Source organism: Salmo salar, chromosome ssa05 (assembly GCF_905237065.1).
Source record: "Salmo salar chromosome ssa05, Ssal_v3.1, whole genome shotgun sequence".
NCBI lineage: Eukaryota > Metazoa > Chordata > Actinopteri > Salmoniformes > Salmonidae > Salmo > Salmo salar.
In genome coordinates, this window is record NC_059446.1 from 59,067,290 (window position 1) to 59,086,937 (window position 19,648).

At 44.0% G+C, this 19,648-nt stretch overlaps 2 protein-coding genes across 4 annotated transcripts in view; one reads left to right on the forward strand and one right to left on the reverse strand.

The window, feature by feature from the left end:
• LOC106605311 (lamin-A) overlaps window positions 1–14,541 on the forward strand; it is a 31,276-nt gene extending 16,735 nt beyond the window's left edge. For both annotated transcript variants that reach the window (XM_014200791.2, XM_014200790.2), the window contains 11 exons: window positions 6,853–7,009; window positions 7,458–7,583; window positions 7,866–8,039; window positions 8,273–8,398; window positions 8,593–8,813; window positions 8,978–9,314; window positions 9,532–9,639; window positions 9,811–9,930; window positions 10,122–10,178; window positions 10,506–10,709; window positions 12,187–14,541. In XM_014200791.2, coding sequence (XP_014056266.1) covers window positions 6,853–7,009; window positions 7,458–7,583; window positions 7,866–8,039; window positions 8,273–8,398; window positions 8,593–8,813; window positions 8,978–9,314; window positions 9,532–9,639; window positions 9,811–9,930; window positions 10,122–10,178; window positions 10,506–10,709; window positions 12,187–12,222 — 1,666 coding nt within the window. In that variant the 3' untranslated portion in view covers window positions 12,223–14,541. The remainder of the gene's footprint in view (window positions 1–6,852; window positions 7,010–7,457; window positions 7,584–7,865; window positions 8,040–8,272; window positions 8,399–8,592; window positions 8,814–8,977; window positions 9,315–9,531; window positions 9,640–9,810; window positions 9,931–10,121; window positions 10,179–10,505; window positions 10,710–12,186) is intronic.
• Window positions 14,542–14,642: 101 nt separating this feature from the next.
• LOC106605310 (platelet endothelial aggregation receptor 1) overlaps window positions 14,643–19,648 on the reverse strand; it is a 45,666-nt gene continuing 40,660 nt past the window's right edge. The window contains exons 12-23 of one of the 2 annotated variants that reach the window (XM_014200789.2): window positions 19,241–19,404; window positions 18,784–18,886; window positions 18,475–18,621; window positions 18,198–18,329; window positions 17,919–18,047; window positions 17,656–17,781; window positions 17,185–17,394; window positions 16,889–16,995; window positions 16,635–16,758; window positions 16,410–16,472; window positions 15,942–16,145; window positions 14,643–15,446 (exon numbers count right to left, since the gene is read on the reverse strand). In XM_014200789.2, coding sequence (XP_014056264.1) covers window positions 15,304–15,446; window positions 15,942–16,145; window positions 16,410–16,472; window positions 16,635–16,758; window positions 16,889–16,995; window positions 17,185–17,394; window positions 17,656–17,781; window positions 17,919–18,047; window positions 18,198–18,329; window positions 18,475–18,621; window positions 18,784–18,886; window positions 19,241–19,404 — 1,652 coding nt within the window. In that variant the 3' untranslated portion in view covers window positions 14,643–15,303. The remainder of the gene's footprint in view (window positions 15,447–15,941; window positions 16,146–16,409; window positions 16,473–16,634; window positions 16,759–16,888; window positions 16,996–17,184; window positions 17,395–17,655; window positions 17,782–17,918; window positions 18,048–18,197; window positions 18,330–18,474; window positions 18,622–18,783; window positions 18,887–19,240; window positions 19,405–19,648) is intronic. The other variant, XM_045718434.1, reaches the window with a different exon arrangement.

Below are 19,648 nucleotides of genomic sequence, written 5' to 3' on the forward strand. Positions count from 1 at the left end.
AAAAGGCTTTATCTGTGGGAGAGATGCTTTCTTTTGGTCATTGCTGGCCATGTGTTTGAATGGGGATATTATGGGAGGAAAAAGCAGGGTCATGTTCAATAGACATGACAAGGGGGAAAAAAAACATTTCGAAATGGTGGGAGGGGGAGGGGGGGTAGTTTTCTGTCTCAAAATGTTTTGTACCTACTGAGCACGACCCATGTGTAGGCTGTTTATGTGCCATTTATGTGCCTCCTCTCCATACCCCCCCTCGCTGCTTGTCTATTTGAAACACAGAGGAAGATATCAGTCTTGAGCACCATGATGTTGGTGGTGAAACACTAGGAACTCTATTCCCATCTGCCCATATGGATGTGGTGAGTGGGTGGCTTCTGGCTATGGCTGGGTTGTTTTCCCCTTGTGATTTATCTCTCTTTCTCACACACACACACACACACACACACACACACACACACACACACACACACACACACACACGGAATGAAAACAATCCCTTCCATTGTGTTTTAATCCCAGAAAAGACATGATCATGTGCCAGCCTGTACTTTGGATTGTATTATTTTCTTTTAATGTCAGAGATCTCCATGTCCTCTTAACAGTGCTTCTAAATGATGTTCACATAAACAACCTTTAGTTGAAATAATACTATGACATACTTAAACATTTTGTTGAATCAATACAGAAGTAAGTTGAACCAATCCATGGTCTGAATACTTAACTTTAAATACGAACGGCACATTTTTCATTTAATCAATGCTGTTTTCAGAGTTCTCCTGAAACTCTGACACATTGTGTAGTCTGGCTGTTGGTCTTGGAGAAACTCTCTACTGCTCTTTCTGGACCTTGTTTGCACTAAGAACCCATTATTCAACAGCCTTTTCCCCTCTGTGTTCTCTGTATCCTAAACTTACCACTTTGGTATTGGGAAAATGGGATTGTGAAGGATGGCTATTAATAGGGATGGGAGCCCAAAGATCGTTTTTAGGGACGGAGGACCCCTGGTAATTTCCAGCTTCCAAGGAAACCCACCCACACGTGTTCACACATGCCAGCCAGACGGGCGGGGTGTCGTTCCTTAGTAGCATACCGTACCAATAGGATCAATCAACCATTACAACTCTGTGCAGTGGAAGACTGTGTAGTAACACCAGAGAGGGAGGGGGGATTACATTCTCATTCCTAACAGACCCCCTAATAGCACAGAGAGGCCAGAGGGCTTTTTGCACTGCCTGATTGACCGTGTGACTCCATTGAGATTTTTCTCATTAGTGGGGTGATTTAGCATTGACCGCCTCACTACAGTGCACTGTTAGCCCGTTAGCCTGCATTGATAGGGAAATGGCTGTGTTTACAAGGTCGGGGAACTGGGCAAGTAATTTACTGTGCGTAACAGAGTGAGAGTCAGAAAGTGGGTGTGGTAGTTTGAGGGGACCAGAGAATGGGTGCGGGGACACACACACACACACACACACACAGTATAGGAGCGTTCATAGTTGTCTATAATCATGCCGCTGTAGTAGTTATGTGTAAAAAGTCATTTGGATGTGAACTATGTATCCCTGGTTAAAATGAAGTGTCTAGTATTGTTCATATGCTTCCTGCCCTTTAAAATATGATATAGAGTGCATACAATGAATGATCTGTTTAACATCAACTTCATGGGAAACAGATACGGTCTCTGGTTTCTGGCTGGTCTTCATAGTGAATCATTATTTAGGCATTACTGCTGCCAGGACATTAAAAGACTAAGACTTTGTGGGTATTCCCGCATGATGCATCTGTCATATTGTAGTAATTATAGGCTAGATTTTCCACCAGGAGCCTAACAGGAAAGCTTTTCCAAATAGGCCTATGAGGGAGGAAAACTTTGACAGAGCTTAGCTCTGAAATATGCTCAAAGTAAGCATCGGCAGTGATATTCTACGTGTTTATCCATTACATCCAAAATGTGGGGAAATGCCATACTTTAGGCCTGATGAGTAGGCCTCTGTTGTCATAGCAACGCCACAGCAAAATATCCAGGATTGTGGGTTTTCCGTTGTTTCGTTTTTTTGGGTGGGCTCGCTCCATTGTCGTCAATGAGGTGGACAAAGATAGCAGTGAGTCACCCAAGAGTGGAGGAATGAGGTGGACAAAGATAGCAGTGAGTCACCCAAGAGTGGAGGCTGAACCAACACATTCCTCAGTTGTATTATTCCTCCCCTTTCTCTCTCTCCTCACCTTTCTCCCTCTCTCTCACACACTCACTAAACTGTCATTCGGCAGTAGCTCTGCTGCTCACTATGTATACTGGAAAACGCTTCGAGACAGCTCTTTGTCCTTTGCCCTTTTTCAAAGTCGTGTGAGCTTTGATATAACACTGTTGTCACAACAGTAATCTCTCGAGGACAGATTCTGGCGGACAGATGAAACGGCGTGAATCTGGCAAGGCTCACAGAATTATTTGATTACGAGCAACAGTAGAGTTCCTGGTTTGGGGTTTTTGTTGTTGATTACTTGGACGAATCAGGATTGGGCGAAGGCGGTGCTTAAACTGGTGTGGTCGATTTTTCAAGCCCATGTGTGGATGATAAACGGTTTCCACTAGATTACACAGCCACAAAGTCAAAATTGTCTCTACGTACAAATTCATGAAAACTAAAATGTGCATTTTGGCCAGGATAAACACTGGGGAAATTAGCGGAAGGCAAGGGTTTGCCCGAGAGTTTCTGTTTCTGAGGGAGGAAACTTTGCTTCCTTCCTTTGTACAAAAGGTAATCATAATTGTTAACGCCATTTCCCCCCCCAGAAGTAAAACAGGAATTGACAAACTTTCGCAAGATAATTTTACTTCTGGGTAACCAAGATTATCACAACAGTAATGTGCACAGGAGAAACAGTCGGGCTACAGTGTGTTCGAAGCATCATCGACTATTTCTCTTATCTAAATCAGACCATTGAATGGTTAACTGTAGGCTTCCTTAACTCCTTTTCTTTACATGGTTTCTAGATGCCCGGATCAATGTCCTATGAGTAATTGTGACAATTGAACACATCACACCCTATATGCTATAAATACAGTACACCGGTTTGGTTCTTTATCCCCTAAAATTCAGTTGAATAAACTGTCCACATCCAACACATGCTGTTTTGATAAACAGACTTCCATCCACACCGGTTTCTGAGGTGTGGTCCAAGTTTGGATGGATTCAAATGTAAACTTAATTCGAAGTACATTTTGCTCTACAAATGTATTCAGTTTGCACACACACATTCACGCTCTCAGGCATGACGTTCAGCCATGTCCTCCCAAACAGGTCATGCGTTCCGTTAAGTCAACATCCTGGAGCAAACAAACGCATTGCAGGCTTACTGGCAGTCATGGATACACAGGCATCCATATCCTCAACATTAGAGCGGATCAACAATGCCATTCAAATTCATTATCACCTATATTCTCAGCACTACAGCTGATGAACAAAGTTACTGACACACATCACAGCCAATATTGCCATACTCAGGTCATTCACGTTCTATGTCATCACAGCCAGGCCGCCTGTATTACTATGTCCTATATCATCTTAAAGCCATTCGATGTTACCTTTTTATTACATTATTTTATTTAACTAGGCAAGTCAGTTAAGAACAAAATCTTATTTACAATGACGGCCTACCCCGGCCAAACCCTAACCCGGACGATGCTGGGCCAATTGTGCGCCGCCCTATGGGACTCCCAATCACGGCTGGTTGTGATACAGCCTGGAATCGAACCAGGGTCTGTAGTGACACCTCTAGCGCTGAGATGCAGTGCCATAGACCGCTGCTCCACTCGGGAGCTACCAGCCATTCACGAGTTAATATCATATACATGCTTATTATTTACATTCTATATCACCGTAGGTTCAGTACCAGAGCTGATCCACATAGCCCATTTAGTCATAATAAATGGCCCACCACCCACACATAAGCTACAGTTCTAGAGGCATTAATGTAGCCCCAGCATGAAATGTTTACATGTCTTATTTAAACACTGAATGTCTTATTTAAACACTAAATGTCTGGACATAAGTGCTTTACTGTTCCAACTCAGTGTGCAAGTTGGGCTAAACACACGTGCAGACACTCAAACTCATGCCTCATAACACAGGACTAACAGCCCTATGTTGGGTTATTCTGGGTTCTCCCGTGTCTATTATATTTGAATGACTATTATAAAGTATTCCACACAAACAACACCCTCCCAACCATTGGAACAGTGAGAACTTCATTAGGGCCACAGTTAGGCTATAAGCCAGACAGAGGGAACTTGGCCCCACCAAAGGTGGTTAAACGTAACAAATATTGTTGAACGTAGGTTGGAAAAAAGACAATAACAGTAGAGTAACTGCTGTTTCATTTGCCCCCAGTCACTAAGCTGTCCGTCTTGATTCACTTGTTTTTGGTTGAGAGGTTGCTATTTAGTGGGAGATGTCTTCACACTACCTTGTATTATGCCCTCCAAGTACCTGGGTGTATAAGGGCCTGTGTATGTGTGAGCATCTGTGACATAAGAGCTAGCCTATCTAAAACAGTGACTCTTGTTGCAGTTCAGTGGAAATATTTCAGCACAGGAGCCGACCGGAAATAATTCCTTTCTTCTTATCCCTCTCTTCCAGAAAAAAACCTTCCATCTCTCCTCACTTCTGCATGGCCTTGTCCGGCGACAGTACCAGCACATTCCTCACATGACTCCTTGTTCACATCCCACTGAGCTCTCCTGTGTTTCTCTGTCAGTCAGGCTTATCAGTACAAGCTGTTAGACTGGTCCTCTCCATCCACACAGGTGGAAAATAAGCTAAATATGACCCCAGTGTCTGTCATAAAATCTAACGAGTAGAGTCCAATCAAATCTAGACCGGGGTAGAGTTTCCTTAAGCCTCTAGAAATCAAGAATAATGGTTGAATTAATTCAGATCAGAGTAGGCAGTGTACTGCCACATGTATAGCTAAGCTATTATTGATTAAATATGCAGACAATGTACATTTTAATTGCTGGAGCTTGTCCATTATCACTGTAATATATGTATGGGTGTTTGTGTTCCTGTGCATGAAGGATGTTGTGTTTTCATGCAAATGGTGGGGGCTGTGTGGGTGGCCGGTGCCGGTAAATGTGGTTGGATGCCAACTGTTAGTCCATCAATCACTCACCCTGCTGAACATTAGTGCTCTCTGGGCCTTTGTGAAATCTGAGATGGGACAAGGGATTCTCTGTATGTGGCAGAGCATATTTCTACTCCATTGTAGACTTTATGTGTGTTCTTGTACTGGTGTAGGCGTGTACATATGGTTCCGATTTTGTGTGTGTCTTTTATTGAATTCATGCATACATTTGGAAGTAGAGAGGGTTGTTGTAGGCTGGCAGTGGCTGGGGGAGCATGAGTGGTGTGTTAGTGGTCTGGAAGCCATCTCCCAAGCAGATGGACGTCATTAGTGATCATGAACATTGAAATGCAAGGGCCAAATGTAATAACGGGGAATCTATTTCCTGTTCGGCTTTCAATGAGCACCTTTGCCAAACTGGTATGAAGCTCAAGCTACCACTTTCCCATCCTCTTCTGTTTGGCTATATAGTTTTTCCACGGTCCGGGTCCAAGTTTCAGTTTTTTACCACTACTGCAAATTAATGCCTGCTTTAGAGGTTGGACACAAAAAAACACACACATGCAAACAACAAATGTGAACGTTTTTGATTTAGGTCGTGGCTGCGGTCCAAATTTCCGGAAAGTCTCGAAGCTTCTGCGCATGGTTATTTTCAACTTTTTGCGCATCTCTCTGCTCTATTCGTAGAGAACAGGCTACTCTGGCGAATAGTGCTCGTTTTAATAAAGTTAGACCAAAGCTGAATCAATGGCTGCAAGATCACATTATGATAGTATTCTACATAACCGAATATAATAGCATAGTATAACGTTACTGTAAGGACAAAACACCAGCGCAATTTTCTCTCGTGGCCAAAACTAAAAAGCGCACGCCACTAGGCAAAATACACAAGTAGGCTATGCTACAGTTTAACACCATCTGCTCTCGAATCTGCTTACTGTTTATCATTCAAAACAACACTGTAGACAACTTCGTAACTCAAAATCTAATTGCATATCCCCATGAAGTACGTTGGGCCAGTAACCGAAAGGTAGCTGGTTCGAATCCCTGAGCTGACTAGGTTAAAAATCTGTTGATGGCCTTTGAGCAAGGCACTTAACCCTAATTGATCCTGTTAAGTCGCCCTGGATAAGAGCATCTGCTAAATGACTCAAATGTAAATATTTAACTGATTGAGCTCAAATGGTTGGAATGCAGATGCTGCATGGGCATTTCAGCATTAACACTTGAAGAATTACCATGTGAAGGGAAGGAGACCACAAGCATGTGTGTGTAAAGTAGAGGTAAAGAAACACATGCGCAGAATGTGGTCGGGATATGCGCTGAGGGAAAAGTTGGATCTGCAGCCACTATGTTTGATTTAACTGGGATTCCCTCAGGAGTGCCTATGTTGGCCTTTTTATTTAGAACACGTGAGCTTGATTTAAATTATGTTCCTGTCAATTAATTTATTCAGTATGATGGGAGTTCAGTTAAGGACAGCTCAAGGCATTCATGAGTCTTTCATAGATAGTGGTAGTGAGTATGTTATCCCAGAATTGGAACCTATGTGGATAATGTTTGTCAATGGGAAGTTTGTGTACAGAGGTTACTAAACAGTTTGACCCTTTTTTAAGAGCCTAAATGCATAACAGCTTTTATTGTAATCATACTGCATTAGACACAAGTTGCTCAAACACAGACCGTGTTAGTGAAACAGGGAACTGATATATTTGTCTACCTATGTCTCAACAGAAATGGGAAGAAGGAGTCGGACCTGGAGGCAGCTCTGGCCCGGCTGAGGGATCTAGAGGCTCTGTTGAACTCTAAAGATGCCTCTCTGTCCACCGCCCTGGGGGAGAAACGCTCTCTAGATGCTGAGGTCAGGGACCTGAAGGCCCAGCTAGCCAAGGTAAGAGACTAGTGGTAAAGTCCTAATGGACAACTCTGAATTCTACACATACTACATACTCTCTCCTCAGGTACAGGGTTCAAACTGCATATTATTGATAAATATATATATATATCTTCCAGTGTATATAAAGAAAAAAATGTCACTTTTAAAGAACTATCAATTGTGAATATGACTTTTGGGTTAGTGCTGTAACAAGGTCAGTGCATCACCGTGGATTGTTCTCAATGAACTCCGAAATGAATAATATTCCTACGCCACCTTCTGGTCACATAAGTGAACTATAGTTTCACCCAGTCATGCTTTCACATCTTACATGCAGCTCCTCTATTCCTCCTCGTTAAAGCAATGTGATAACTAGAGTGACTTCAGATCAACAAATGATTCATTATTTATCTTAACAGAACCCTAAAGATAAACATCAAACTTTAAACTCTCTGTCCCTTAGCTGGAGACCGGTCTGCGCGATGCTAAGAAGCAGCTTCAGGATGAGATGCTGAGGAGAGTGGACGCTGAGAACCGCCTGCAGACCCTCAAGGAAGAACTGCAGTTCCAGAAGAACATCTACGGAGAGGTGAGACTCTCTCTCTTACCTTACACTCTTACACTATCTCTCCTTTTCTCCCTTGACCTCTCTCTTTTTACCTCACTTTCTTTTTTCACTTTTCCTTTTTTTCCCCTCTGATCTGCTCCTCCTTATCTATCTCTCTTTTTCTCTCCCTTCTTTTGTTTCCTCATCTGTCCTCTTCACTAGCCTTGTAAACTAGACTGATGGAACACCGAGATTGGTCTGTTTTATGAGGTTACCTCTTCACCCCCTCTTCTATAACTCAAGTATGCCTGTACCGTCCTGCAGGAGCTGAGGGAGTCCAAGCGCAGGCACGAGTCTCGCATGGTGGAGATTGACAGTGCAGGAACAAAGCAGGATTATGAGAGTAAGCTGGCCGAGGCCCTGATGGAGCTGAGAGCCCAGCACGAGGAGCAGGTCCGCATCTACAAGGAGGAGATCGAGAAGACCTACACCTCCAAGGTAGGGAGCACAACCCACGGGTCCACACTGCCAGCTCAAGCGTGAACTAGAAGTAAATCAGTTCAAATCGGTAGTGTTATTTCATTTTAATTTCACTAAGCTGTCCATCCAGTTGAAATCGGTAGTACTGTCCATGCATCATTCAACAACCTTTCACTGGCCCAGTGCCAACCTAGCACAGACACATGTATCGTGGTTTCGTTCTGACCTCTCTGGCCCTGTGTGTGTCTCAGCTGGAGAACGCCCGTCACTCCGCAGACAGGAACAGTACTCTGGTGGGGGCGGCCCACGAGGAGCTGCAGCAGACTCGCGTGCGGATGGAGGGCATGTCCTCCCAGCTCAGCCAGCTGCAGAAACAGGTACGGCTGCACCCTGTCCACCTGTCAATCACAGAAGTCTCTTACCATACATCTCCATACTGTGGAGCTCTGACAGCTGTTATCTTAGCTCTAGTGTTGGCTCTAATACAAAGTATTAGCTCAGTTCATCTCATCTCTGTCAAATATGGCCCTTTTGGTTGGTCTAACCGGGGTATCAACCCTCTGTGTGTTAGCTGGCGGCGAGGGAGGCCAGGGTGCGTGAGCTGGAGGAGTCTCTGGCCCGGGAGCGGGACACGATGCGCCGGCGCCTGGAGGACAAGGAGAGGGAGATGGGGGAGATGCGCATGCGGATGCAGCAACAGCTGGATGAATACCAGGAGCTGCTGGACATCAAACTGGCCCTGGACATGGAGATCAGCGCCTACCGTAAACTGCTGGAGGGAGAGGAGGAGAGGTGAGGAGACATTACGGGAATGCACAATACACATCATGCATACACAAACACACTGCAAGCCACACACAGACATTTACACACAGACTGAAGTAAATAAACTCATGTAACCTACACACCCACACTAGATTTGTATCAACACTCTTCTTCTCTGTCACCCCCCCCAGACTGCGTCTGTCCCCCAGCCCTCCCCCAACCCGAGTCACTGTGTCCCGTACCACCGGCTCGGGCTCAGCACACACCCATACCACCCGTACCTCGGGCTCAGGACACAGCCACAGCGCCCGAGTGGTCCAGTCCACCAGCGGCAGCCGCAACTCCTCAGGCACGGCCAGCGCCAAGAAGAGACGGCTCAATGACAACGACAGCGAGACCTCCAGCCTGGCGGGGGGCGCCGTGACGCGTACACGCATCGCCCAGCAGGCCTCCGCTAGCGGCCGCGTCACCGTGGACGAGGTGGACCTGGAGGGGAAGTACGTCCGCCTCAGCAACAAGGCCAACGAGGTATGGAATTAATCGGTCAGCTTGACATACAATGGGTGCTTTCTGCTACGATGCGCCGCATTCTTTCTGTTATGGTCAAATGCACAGGTTTTGTAAGGAAGCTACTGTAGTAAAAACACCCTGTTAGGTTGATGATGTAAAAGGACAATCTCTTCTACCTAGTGATTTTAGTTGACGTTGGCTGAAACAGACTTGATGCTTATCTGTTGTCCTTCAGGACCAGCTTCTGGGCCACTGGCAGGTGAAGAGACAGGTGGGCACCAGCACCCCCATCGTCTACAAGTTCCCCCCCAAATTCAACCTCAAGGCAGGACAGACCGTCACAGTGAGTAAAACCTTCGTCATGTCTGCACTGTCATCAACTATGCTTGTGTTCAGTTTTTAGTACACCATGTTGAGAGAGCAGTATGTTTGTCACAATGTGGGCTTGTGTGTAAAGTAACTATAGTATGTGATGAGGTGATAACCGACAGTTCTGTACCTCTTCCCTCTGTAGATTTGGGCTTCAGGAGCAGGCGGCACCCACAACCCCCCCTCAGACCTGGTGTGGAAGACCCAGAACTCATGGGGCAGCGGAGACCTGTTCCAAACCACCCTGGTCAGCGCCAATGGAGAGGTGAGAGAGACACGTCACATGCACATGTTTGTAGTTGTACCTTCCCATTGTCCCGTTGACTGTTCAGTCTTTCTCTTGGCAACATCATCCCACTTCCTACATATTTGAATACATGTGAGATTTGGTAAAATACCTTGCTCACGTCATAGCCGGTTGACAAACTGACTGTTCTGCGCCTCTCTTTCCCATAGGAAATGGCACAAAGGAAAGTTACACGCACCCTGTTCCAGGAAGATGATGATGATGATGTGAGTCTCACTGTTTATGAAAGACACAGGCTCAGGATGATAAATAAATTACTGAAACTATACTTGCACTGTGAGGAAGGCTATTGAGCCAAAACATTGTTCAGGATCCCCTGTTTCAGATGAAAATAGGTTAATTTATATAGAGTACTTATTTAGTCACCAAACAAGGCCAGGGGTGTGCGATGATAGACTTAAATACGTCTCTAAAGGGTGACAAGAAAAATGGAAAGACTTTTATTTACCATTACTGGACTAATGCCTCACAGTGGCTACAGTTAGTATTTACCAGTAATGTTGGAACCTTCTGTTCTCTGTCTCCCTCTGCAGGGCAACCACAGTGCGTGCGGTGTGGACCGTGACTACAACCTGCGGAGCCGCACGGTGGTCTGTGGCTCGTGTGGCCAGCCGTCTGATAAGAGCTGTGCCACCTCAGGGGTGTCCAGTGGCTCCTGCTCCATCAGCAGTGGAGGAGGTCTGCCTGAGGGCCTGATGTCTCCCCTCTTTATAATGGGTAGCAACTCACCCAGACAGGTACTGTAGGACTCCATCTGTTTGATCATGTATATCGTTTTAACCTCTATGGGCTAGGTGGCACGTCACCGTCCCACTCTATTCAACAGCCAGTGGAAGAACGTGGCGTGAAATACAAAACCTCAAAAATGCAATCATTTACATTTTTCAAACATACGACTATTTTACACCATTTTAAAGACAAGACTCTCATTAATCTAACCACATTGTCCGATTTCAATCAAGTTCATATTTATATCCAAAAACAGCTTTTTACATTGGCATGTGATGTTCAGAACATGCATTCCCACCCAAAACTTCCGGTGAATTTACTAAGTTACTCACCATAAACGTTGACAAAATACATAACAATTATTTTAAGAATTATAGATACAGAACTCCTTTATGCAATCGCTGTCAGATTTTAAAATAGCTTTTCGGCGAAAGCACATTTTGCAATATTCTGAGTACATAGCTCAGCCATCATGGCTAGCTATTTTGATACCCGCCAACTTCGGGGCTCACTAAACTCAGAATTACTATTAGAAGAATTGTATTACCTTTGCTGATCTTCATCAGAATGCACTCCCAGGACTGCTACTTCCACAAGAAATGTTGTTTTTGTTCCAAATAATCCATAGTTATGTCCAAATACCTCAGTTTTGTTCGTGCGTTCAGGTCACTATCCAAAGGCTAACGCGCGAGCGCATTTCGAGACAAAAAAATTGTAAATGTTCCTTTACCGTACTTAGATGCATGTCAAACGCTGTTTAAAATCAATTTTTATGGTATTTTTCTCGTAAAATAGCAATAATATTCCAACCGGACAATAGTGTATTCATTCAAACAGGAAAAGAAAAAACAGCATGGTCGCGGTACCGCGCAACTCCAATCTCTTTGTCACTAGGCAGAGCACTGACAAACTGTGCTAGTATACTCTGCCCAGAGACAGGATACGCCTCAATCCGCTTTCTGAAGGCTTTAGAGAGCCAATGGAAGCCTTAGAAAGTGCAACGTAACCCCAGAGATACTGTAGTTTCGAAAGGGACTAGAAAGAAGAACTACAATTTCTCAGACAGGCCACTTCCTGCTTGGAATTTTCTCAGGTTTTTGCCTGCCATATGAGTTCTGTTATACTCACAGACACCATTCAAACAGTTTTAGAAAATTCAGAGTGTTTTCTATCCAAATCTACTAATAATATGCATATTCTCGTTTCTGGGAAAGAGTAGTAACCAGTTTAAATCGGGTACGTTTTTTTTATCCGGCCGTGAAAATACTGCCCCCTAGCCCAGACAGGTTAACACACATTTTAAGACACTTAACACACACTATTTCTGTTTCAAAGCACAAACACCCCTCATTCTCTCTCTCTGACACATGCACACTCATGCGCACAGCATCCCAGTTTTCCTGTTTCTCCTGCTGTTATGACAACAGCCCCTTCCTGTCCCCTCACTTCCTCTAACGCCCCTATGTCACTTCCTGTCTTTCTCAGGGAGGTCCCAGACCGGAGAACTGCTCCATCATGTAAAGCCAGGCAGGCACCACCTTACCTGGACAAGTACCTCCCACACCACACATGGATGGGAGATGCCTTTTTTTAAATTACTTTTTTATTTCCTTTGTTTCATATATGATCTGCCTTATTTTGTATGACATAATCTGCAGGTTAGATTACCTTTGGTGTTTGGCAAAGGGCTTAGGAGCTGTGTATTCACTTCAGATATATGAGCTTGTATATTCTAGTTATTGCATGTGGGCTGGGCAGATGCTTTCACTGTTTAGGGCCATATCTAGGGAGAGAGGCACAGAAAGCACCTTTAACCATTACAATGGTCTTTGATCCATAGTGGGCTTTTGCGTCATGTCTAAACTGTCACAACACTAAACACGCACAGCAGCAAACCCTGCTATGAATCAGTGGACATGGGGGCTGGAACCAGGGATCTCTGGCCTGGTATTCCATATACACTACCATAGAATGTCTTGAATGTCATTAAATGGAGATGGAGTTAACCCCCCCTGACCGCTAGAGGATTATGGGGGTTTGTATTAGACTGAGCGATGGGATTGATCATTCTAAAGCCATAGTTACAAAGAGGAGCTCAAACTTGACACTGCCATCAAGTGGTTTATATTTCTGAACACAAGACACTAGTTTTTTATGGAATGACATCTATATTATTACTCATGAAACAATCAGACAACTATGGTAATATGAATATAGGTTCCAAATTGTGACTTGTTTTCACAGGCTTGAAAGAGGTATGTAGTTGTTAAAGAAAGGATACCAAAACGAGATGAGCACACAGATATGGGGAAGACAAAGTAGTACTGTATTGTAAAGTTGAGTGCGGTCTTGACATGACCTCGGACCTCCAGAAATAGTTTCCTCTTAGAGGCTGATAATTCTTGTCTGACCTCTGACCTCGCCTTTGTCTTGTATGACAAAACAGTTATGCCACGCTTTTTTGTTTACGTAGTTGTACTGTAGGGCAACTCATCAGATCTAGACACAAAAATATGATTTGTAGGGATTCTTTTGCTTTTTGAATCTGAGATAATTGCCAGATGGATTATAGTAATGTTACTGTAACCTTCTAATATTGATTCTCCATTTTTAGGTTTGAGGGAATGTGGCAGCTTGAGAAATAGATGTTCTGGTTTGTCAGACTCTAAAGACAGATTGTCTGAGTTGGAAGTGTGTTGATTTAAATGAAAGTACAATGCTTACCTTCTCGTGACAGCAGTGCAACAATGTGTACATTCTGTAACTTTGTTTGTATCAGGTGTAGTGTCAGAAAGAATGGGTACAGAAAGAAGGCAAACCTTGGACAAGTAAGCCTGGCCCGTAGGGGTAGTTGGACTATATGGTATTATCTGGCCAAAAGTTTACTTTATTAATGAACTACACAGTATGTTGCATTGGCAAACATGTTGGTGCCATATTTTCAGTGTAATCAATTATCAAGGTGTCACTTTGACAAGGTCAGAAAGATTATTTAACTTGAGAAGGAAACCTAAATGAAACTTAAACCATCTATTCCTCATATGATAATTTTCCATTGACATCCTCTGTATTCATGTATTGTAGTCTTGAGACTATTGTCTAGAGGCCTCTCTCCCACTAAAGGATTATAATGGCTGTGTTTTTCTGAGCTTAGTGGCTTTTCTTTTGGGCATGTTTATTCTTTTTTTTTTGGGGGGGGGGGCTTCTTATTTCTTTACAACTATGTCAAAAATGAGCTACAGTCATCTACAAAGCTTTATCCACTGCATATTAATAGAGGCATGTACAGTAGTCTGGCAGCCTTTTATAGGATGTGTAAGCAGTAAAGATTTTCTGAGAATACTTGATACTTTTTGAAATATTTAGTTTTTCTTTTGTACTTCATACACATTTCTATCACTACCAAATTTGAGAAAATGTGATTATTCTCACTGCCCCAGACATACCTTTGAGAAGCTCAATAATATTATTTTACTTGACATATATAATTACTTTTGTCACTTTTCAGTATTTCTTTTCTCATCATGTCTCAAGTGCCTTATTGATACCTGCTAGTGATCATTGGAAATGATGTATTCTTTTTGCATTATGAGGTGTCAATTCCAAAGATATGCGATATTTTGTCTTTCAAGACAATGGAATTTATAGATTTACAGAGTATGTTGGCTATAGTTGCATATTTGTACGGAAATTGTCCTTGTACATAATGCTCAATTGAATTTATAAGAAATGATTATACCTAATATGGGAAAACCATGCAATCCAGGTAGAATGTAGTAGTGATGATTTACCAGCCTTTTCTGTTCGAGATGACACAAGTAAAAATATTTTCCCAACAAATGCCGTCTTGTGGTTGACTTCTTAATAAAATGTAATCTGTGGTTTGATGTGTGATATTATACAAGCTACCTGAGCACAAAATACTTCTGAACAAGTGCATACAATGTTAAGCCATTTAATGTACATTATATACAACATATTGCATGATTACATTGTAAAACATTGAGGAGCTAGCTGTACAAATGGGCTCTGGATTTCCCCTAATTGGAAGCTGACATTCTATTGTCTATAGGGGAGGGGGAAAGGGACTTGAGGGGACCTCATACTAAACTACTGACATCATGGAGATATAAAAATGCCTTTCAATTGCCGTCCCGGTTTATGTAATTCTGGTCAAAAGGCTTGTATGCCAAATCATGTGCTCCAAAAGCCAAGTCCCTTTATCCGCAGTATGAAAATAACATTTGAAGGAATCCCAAGTTTGGTCAAACTCAAATGCATGCATGTATGTCCTCAAACTACGATACTGGCATTCTCAAAGCCTATCCCCACATGCCTTGGCCGTTGAGTCTGGATCACAAGAGTGTAACGGTGGATAAAATGCCACCTTAATCCACCAGGGGGCAGTGTTACTATGTAAACCCACTGACAGAAGCATCGGCATAATCTGCTGTCTTTGTCAGGTTGCCCTGACTGTCACTGCTGCAACTGACTGTTTTGTAGCCTTGAATAACCCCAAGACAACTTCCTACCAATGTTTTTGAATGGCAGTAAAGTTTAAATTAGTTCTTCTGCATTGTGATGTTCAGAATAGGGCTGGTGTCATTGGGGCAGTCTCCTGCGTACGGGAGAGGGTGGGCGGCGGACAGGTGGCAGGTCATAGTGTCCTGGGATGTGGCTGTTCACAGGTAGGTCATAGTGATTATGGGGCTCCTGCTCCGGGACCCGCCCAAGGGAACTGCGCTCTGAAAAAATTGAAATAAACATTGTAATTGTCATCCGTCTACTGGAGTTTATATTTCAGATTGTCTTTATGTTTACTCAATGTGAATGGTAAATTAAGGATTATACTATAAAATATACAGTATGATTCTCTTGGCCTAGGAATGAGGTTATTGCTATGGTCAACCCTTTCTCCAGCCCTCATACTGAGACTTTCCAATCCATTCCTGTGGTTTACTCCCCTCTCCCTTTCCTCACATGACCTCCTTTCATTTCCATGAAAACAGTACTGCCCATTCAACCATGTGTTACGGAAACCCATCCATCTCATTTGTCTATTTGCACAGTCTTAACATTTATTCATTTTTTTTCTGAGTATGCTATGCGAAACCTAAACGTTTTACATAGTGATAGAGAATTGTCTGTTTTGTTGTTTTACATGCTAGCATAGCCAGATATTCCGTGTATACTACTGATTATAAATTTGAAGGGTCCTGAACAACAGTATAGTAACCCACCTCTGCGTAATGTTGATGTGCTGAATGGTGGAGGGCTGATCTCTGTGTAGGACCTCTCATGGGGCATGGCCGTCCTCATCTCCATGTAGCTGCTCTCAGGAGGGCCGAAGGGCAGGCCGGGCAGGTCTTTAATGGTGGCGTAGGGGTTCTCACTGTTCAGAGAACTGCTGCTAGCTGCCACCCCAGTGTCCTTTAGTTCTGTCACTAACAAGGGGCAGAGTGTAAAAGTTAACAGAGGAGCTGACTGGCTCTGGGTCAGCCAGGTCACATGTAGTTTGTCATCTGGTGATGGGTCGACAGTTCAGGCATGTTTTATGTTAAATATGCCACAAAAGAAAGGCATGTGTGAAAATGGATTGATGGAAATGTTGCCTAGAGTAGTTCTAGAGAAAAGCAAGCATATTTCATGTTAACTTGGAGTTGCTGGAAATGAAGGAGAAAAGGGATATAGGAAGCATGGAAAACTACCTTTGTTGTAATATTTCCCAAGGCTGGCACTGTAGCTATAACTGCGGTCAATGCTGAAAGCTCCTGTAAACATTAAAAAACATTTTGCATAATCTATTTTATTTATAGCAAACTCATAAAAGACAAATATCCTGTCTTGGTATTAAATCAATACCAGGTGATGAAATGGAGGATGAAAGTTGGCGAAGAACGGGCAGTTTGAAACAGGCAGTAAAAAAGACGGACCTGGTTCTTTGCGAGCCTCATGGTGTTTCCAGTCTGCAGGCAAAGTGGCATTGCTCTCCACCCCGAACAGGCCTCTCTCCCTCTCCATGTTCTTCACGTCACAGAAGAGCTGGTTATTGGTGTTCTGTTTGAAAGACACCGATATTAACCAATCAGAAATCATACAGCTCCTCTCAAACAAGCATATCCTGTATAAAGGACACAGGGGTGTAACACAGTTGACTCGAGACGGAGGTGACGGTAATGACACTTGCCTTGATGGCGCGGTCCTGGTTGTTGGGGACGTGTGGTAGAGGGGGTCTGCTCCCAGTCAGTGTGTGATAGCTGTGGTTGTAGTAGTGGTGGTAGTTGTGAGGAACATCTGAGGAGCAAGAAGGGACATGACATCAATAACCAGCACTGTATATAAAATACATTACTGTGTATGAATCCTAACCAAAACTGTAACCTAGCCAGCGCTACAGTATGGATACATTATGTGGTCAAACTATTCGCAAACATTTGTTTTTTTTACGTAATCTTTTAAACCAACGCTGTATCAATACAGTACCTGGTATTGCGTATTCGGAGTTGACGGTGCGTGAGGTGGAGAAGGAGACTGTCGGTGTGTTGGCTTGCTTGTCTTTCTGCCGGCGGCGGTAGAGCAGTAGCAGGGCCAGCAGCAGCACCACCAGCATGACCAGCACCACGATGCCTGCGATGGCCCCCCACGAGTCCCTCTCCCCCGGGGACACGGGCACCATCATACTCACAAAGCGTTCTGTGTGGAGCACAGAGAACAAGGGTCATCACCGTCACAGGCCCTCCAGTCATCACCGTAACAATACTTCATGCTGAATAGACTTAGGTAGATAATAACCAGTTTCATTACTGTCTTATTTAACTGGATTGTAGCAGATTCAATAGACAACTCAATAGACAACTATTATAGTCTGGTAGCTATGGGCAACAGTATGTCATTACTAGCTTGTAAACTGATGTATGGTTAGTAACTGTTCATTGGGTAAAGGGGAGACCATACCTTTTTTGCAGTCGATCCCTGGTCCTGATTCACACACACACTCCCCTGTCTGTGGGTCGCAGTAGAAGTTGGGTGGGCAGGAGCAGACTTGGGCACAGTTAAGGCCAAACATCCCATGGTGGCATTCTAGAGACACAGGCAGAGATTCAAAGTATGACTCGTGAATTTCAACTCTTTATAAAACAATGTCATTGATTTCAATCAGCAAAGGTCAAGTTGGGCATATGTTGTGATAGAGTAAAAATGCATTGAGCCAGACTTACGTAGAGTACAGTCAGGGCCTGTCCATCCTGGGGGGCAGAGGCAAGACCCATCCTGATGGTGGCACGATGAGTTGTGGGCACATCTACACACTCCAGTACACTGCTTACCATAGAGACCCACTGGACAGGCTAGGAATTACACCAAAACACACGTCAAGGTTAAATATAATATACACATAAACATTTTTTACATGTAAAGCACTAAAGTATGCCAAGATACTGCGGGTCTTCTATATGTATGCTAGTTTGACTATAGGTAAGATATGGTTTAGTGCTGACCTTGTTCACAAAGGGCTCCAGTGTACCCGGGTTTGCACACACACTGGCCTGTGACATGGTGGCAGGAGGAGGAGTGGGCACAGGACGGGCATGTTATACTGCACTGGTCACCATACACACCTGCACTGCACACTGAGAGAAAGAGAGAGATTATGGTGATTCATAACAATTTAGCAACTTGACACATAACTTAGCATACGAATGAGATTGATGGCGATAGAGTGACATTTTCTACTTATTTATACAGGCATCAATATCAAGCATTTTCTGTACTCACTATGTTGACAGGTGGGTCCCCAGTAACCGGGGAGACAAACGCAGGCACCGCTGTGTGGCAGACAGGTGGCGCTGTTCTGACAGAAGCAGCTCTGGTTACAGTGGCGTCCCCATGTACCCTCTGGGCATGTCTGGGCACAGCGGGCACCTAGGAGAGAAAAGCACACACAAGACAGACAGAGAGACACAGAGAGACAGAGAGAGACAGAGAGACACAGAGAGAGGTTACAACCTGTAGATCACATTGGACTGACTAATTTCCAGGTCTATCCCAAGCTGACACTAACTCAACAGGGGTGTCGGCGCTTACCAGTCCACCCTGGCAGACACTGGCACTGCCCGCTGGCACCCTGGCAGCCGTCTGCGTTTAGGCAGTCACACCTCTTCAGGCAGCCTGGCCCGAACGTGCCCATCTGTACAGCAAACACATGCCAACCACGAAAGCATCGTCAAGGGAATCCCTGAACCATTTGGCCAGCACAGTCAGAGTCAAGCAAACGGTACTTTGGCAAGATACACTGTAAATACATCATAGTTGGCAGATTATCCTCATTGAAGGAAAGGAGGACTGAAGATAAGGGGTAGTCCAGAATATAGGCTTATGGATGCACAGAATGAGCTACAGTAAAGAAATAAAGACAGTGATTATAGTATGAGTAACATTACTAATCTATGCATTGAAAAAAAATCACATCAGGCCTATGTTATGTTAAGATTATGTTACCTTTTAACAAACGTTATAGCTACAGTATTATACTGGCACTTACTGGGCATGGTTGGTCGCACAGGGGCCCCTTCCAGCCTGGAGAGCAAGTGCAGGATCCGTCTGCTGGGTTACACAATGCCCCATTGGCGCACTGGCACGTGGCGTTGCAACCCGGGCCCCAGGTGCCCTTAGAACAGGGTATGGAGCAGTACCGCCCTCGCCAGCCTGGAGAGAGACAGAGAGGGACATTTTGTAAAGGAATCATACAAGTCTGTGTCTGTCAGCCTGTATGTTTGTCTAAGCGTCTTTCTGTAAAGAGCAGCAACCATTTTGGAACAAAACACAGGTCTGCTTCTGATACCTATGGCTAGATTCAAACGGTATCGCGGTAGTTCAGCGTTACAGCGTGATTGAACTTTAAAGGCAATGTTCCCACGGTAGCGGTGACTGCATTCACGGTAAACGCTGC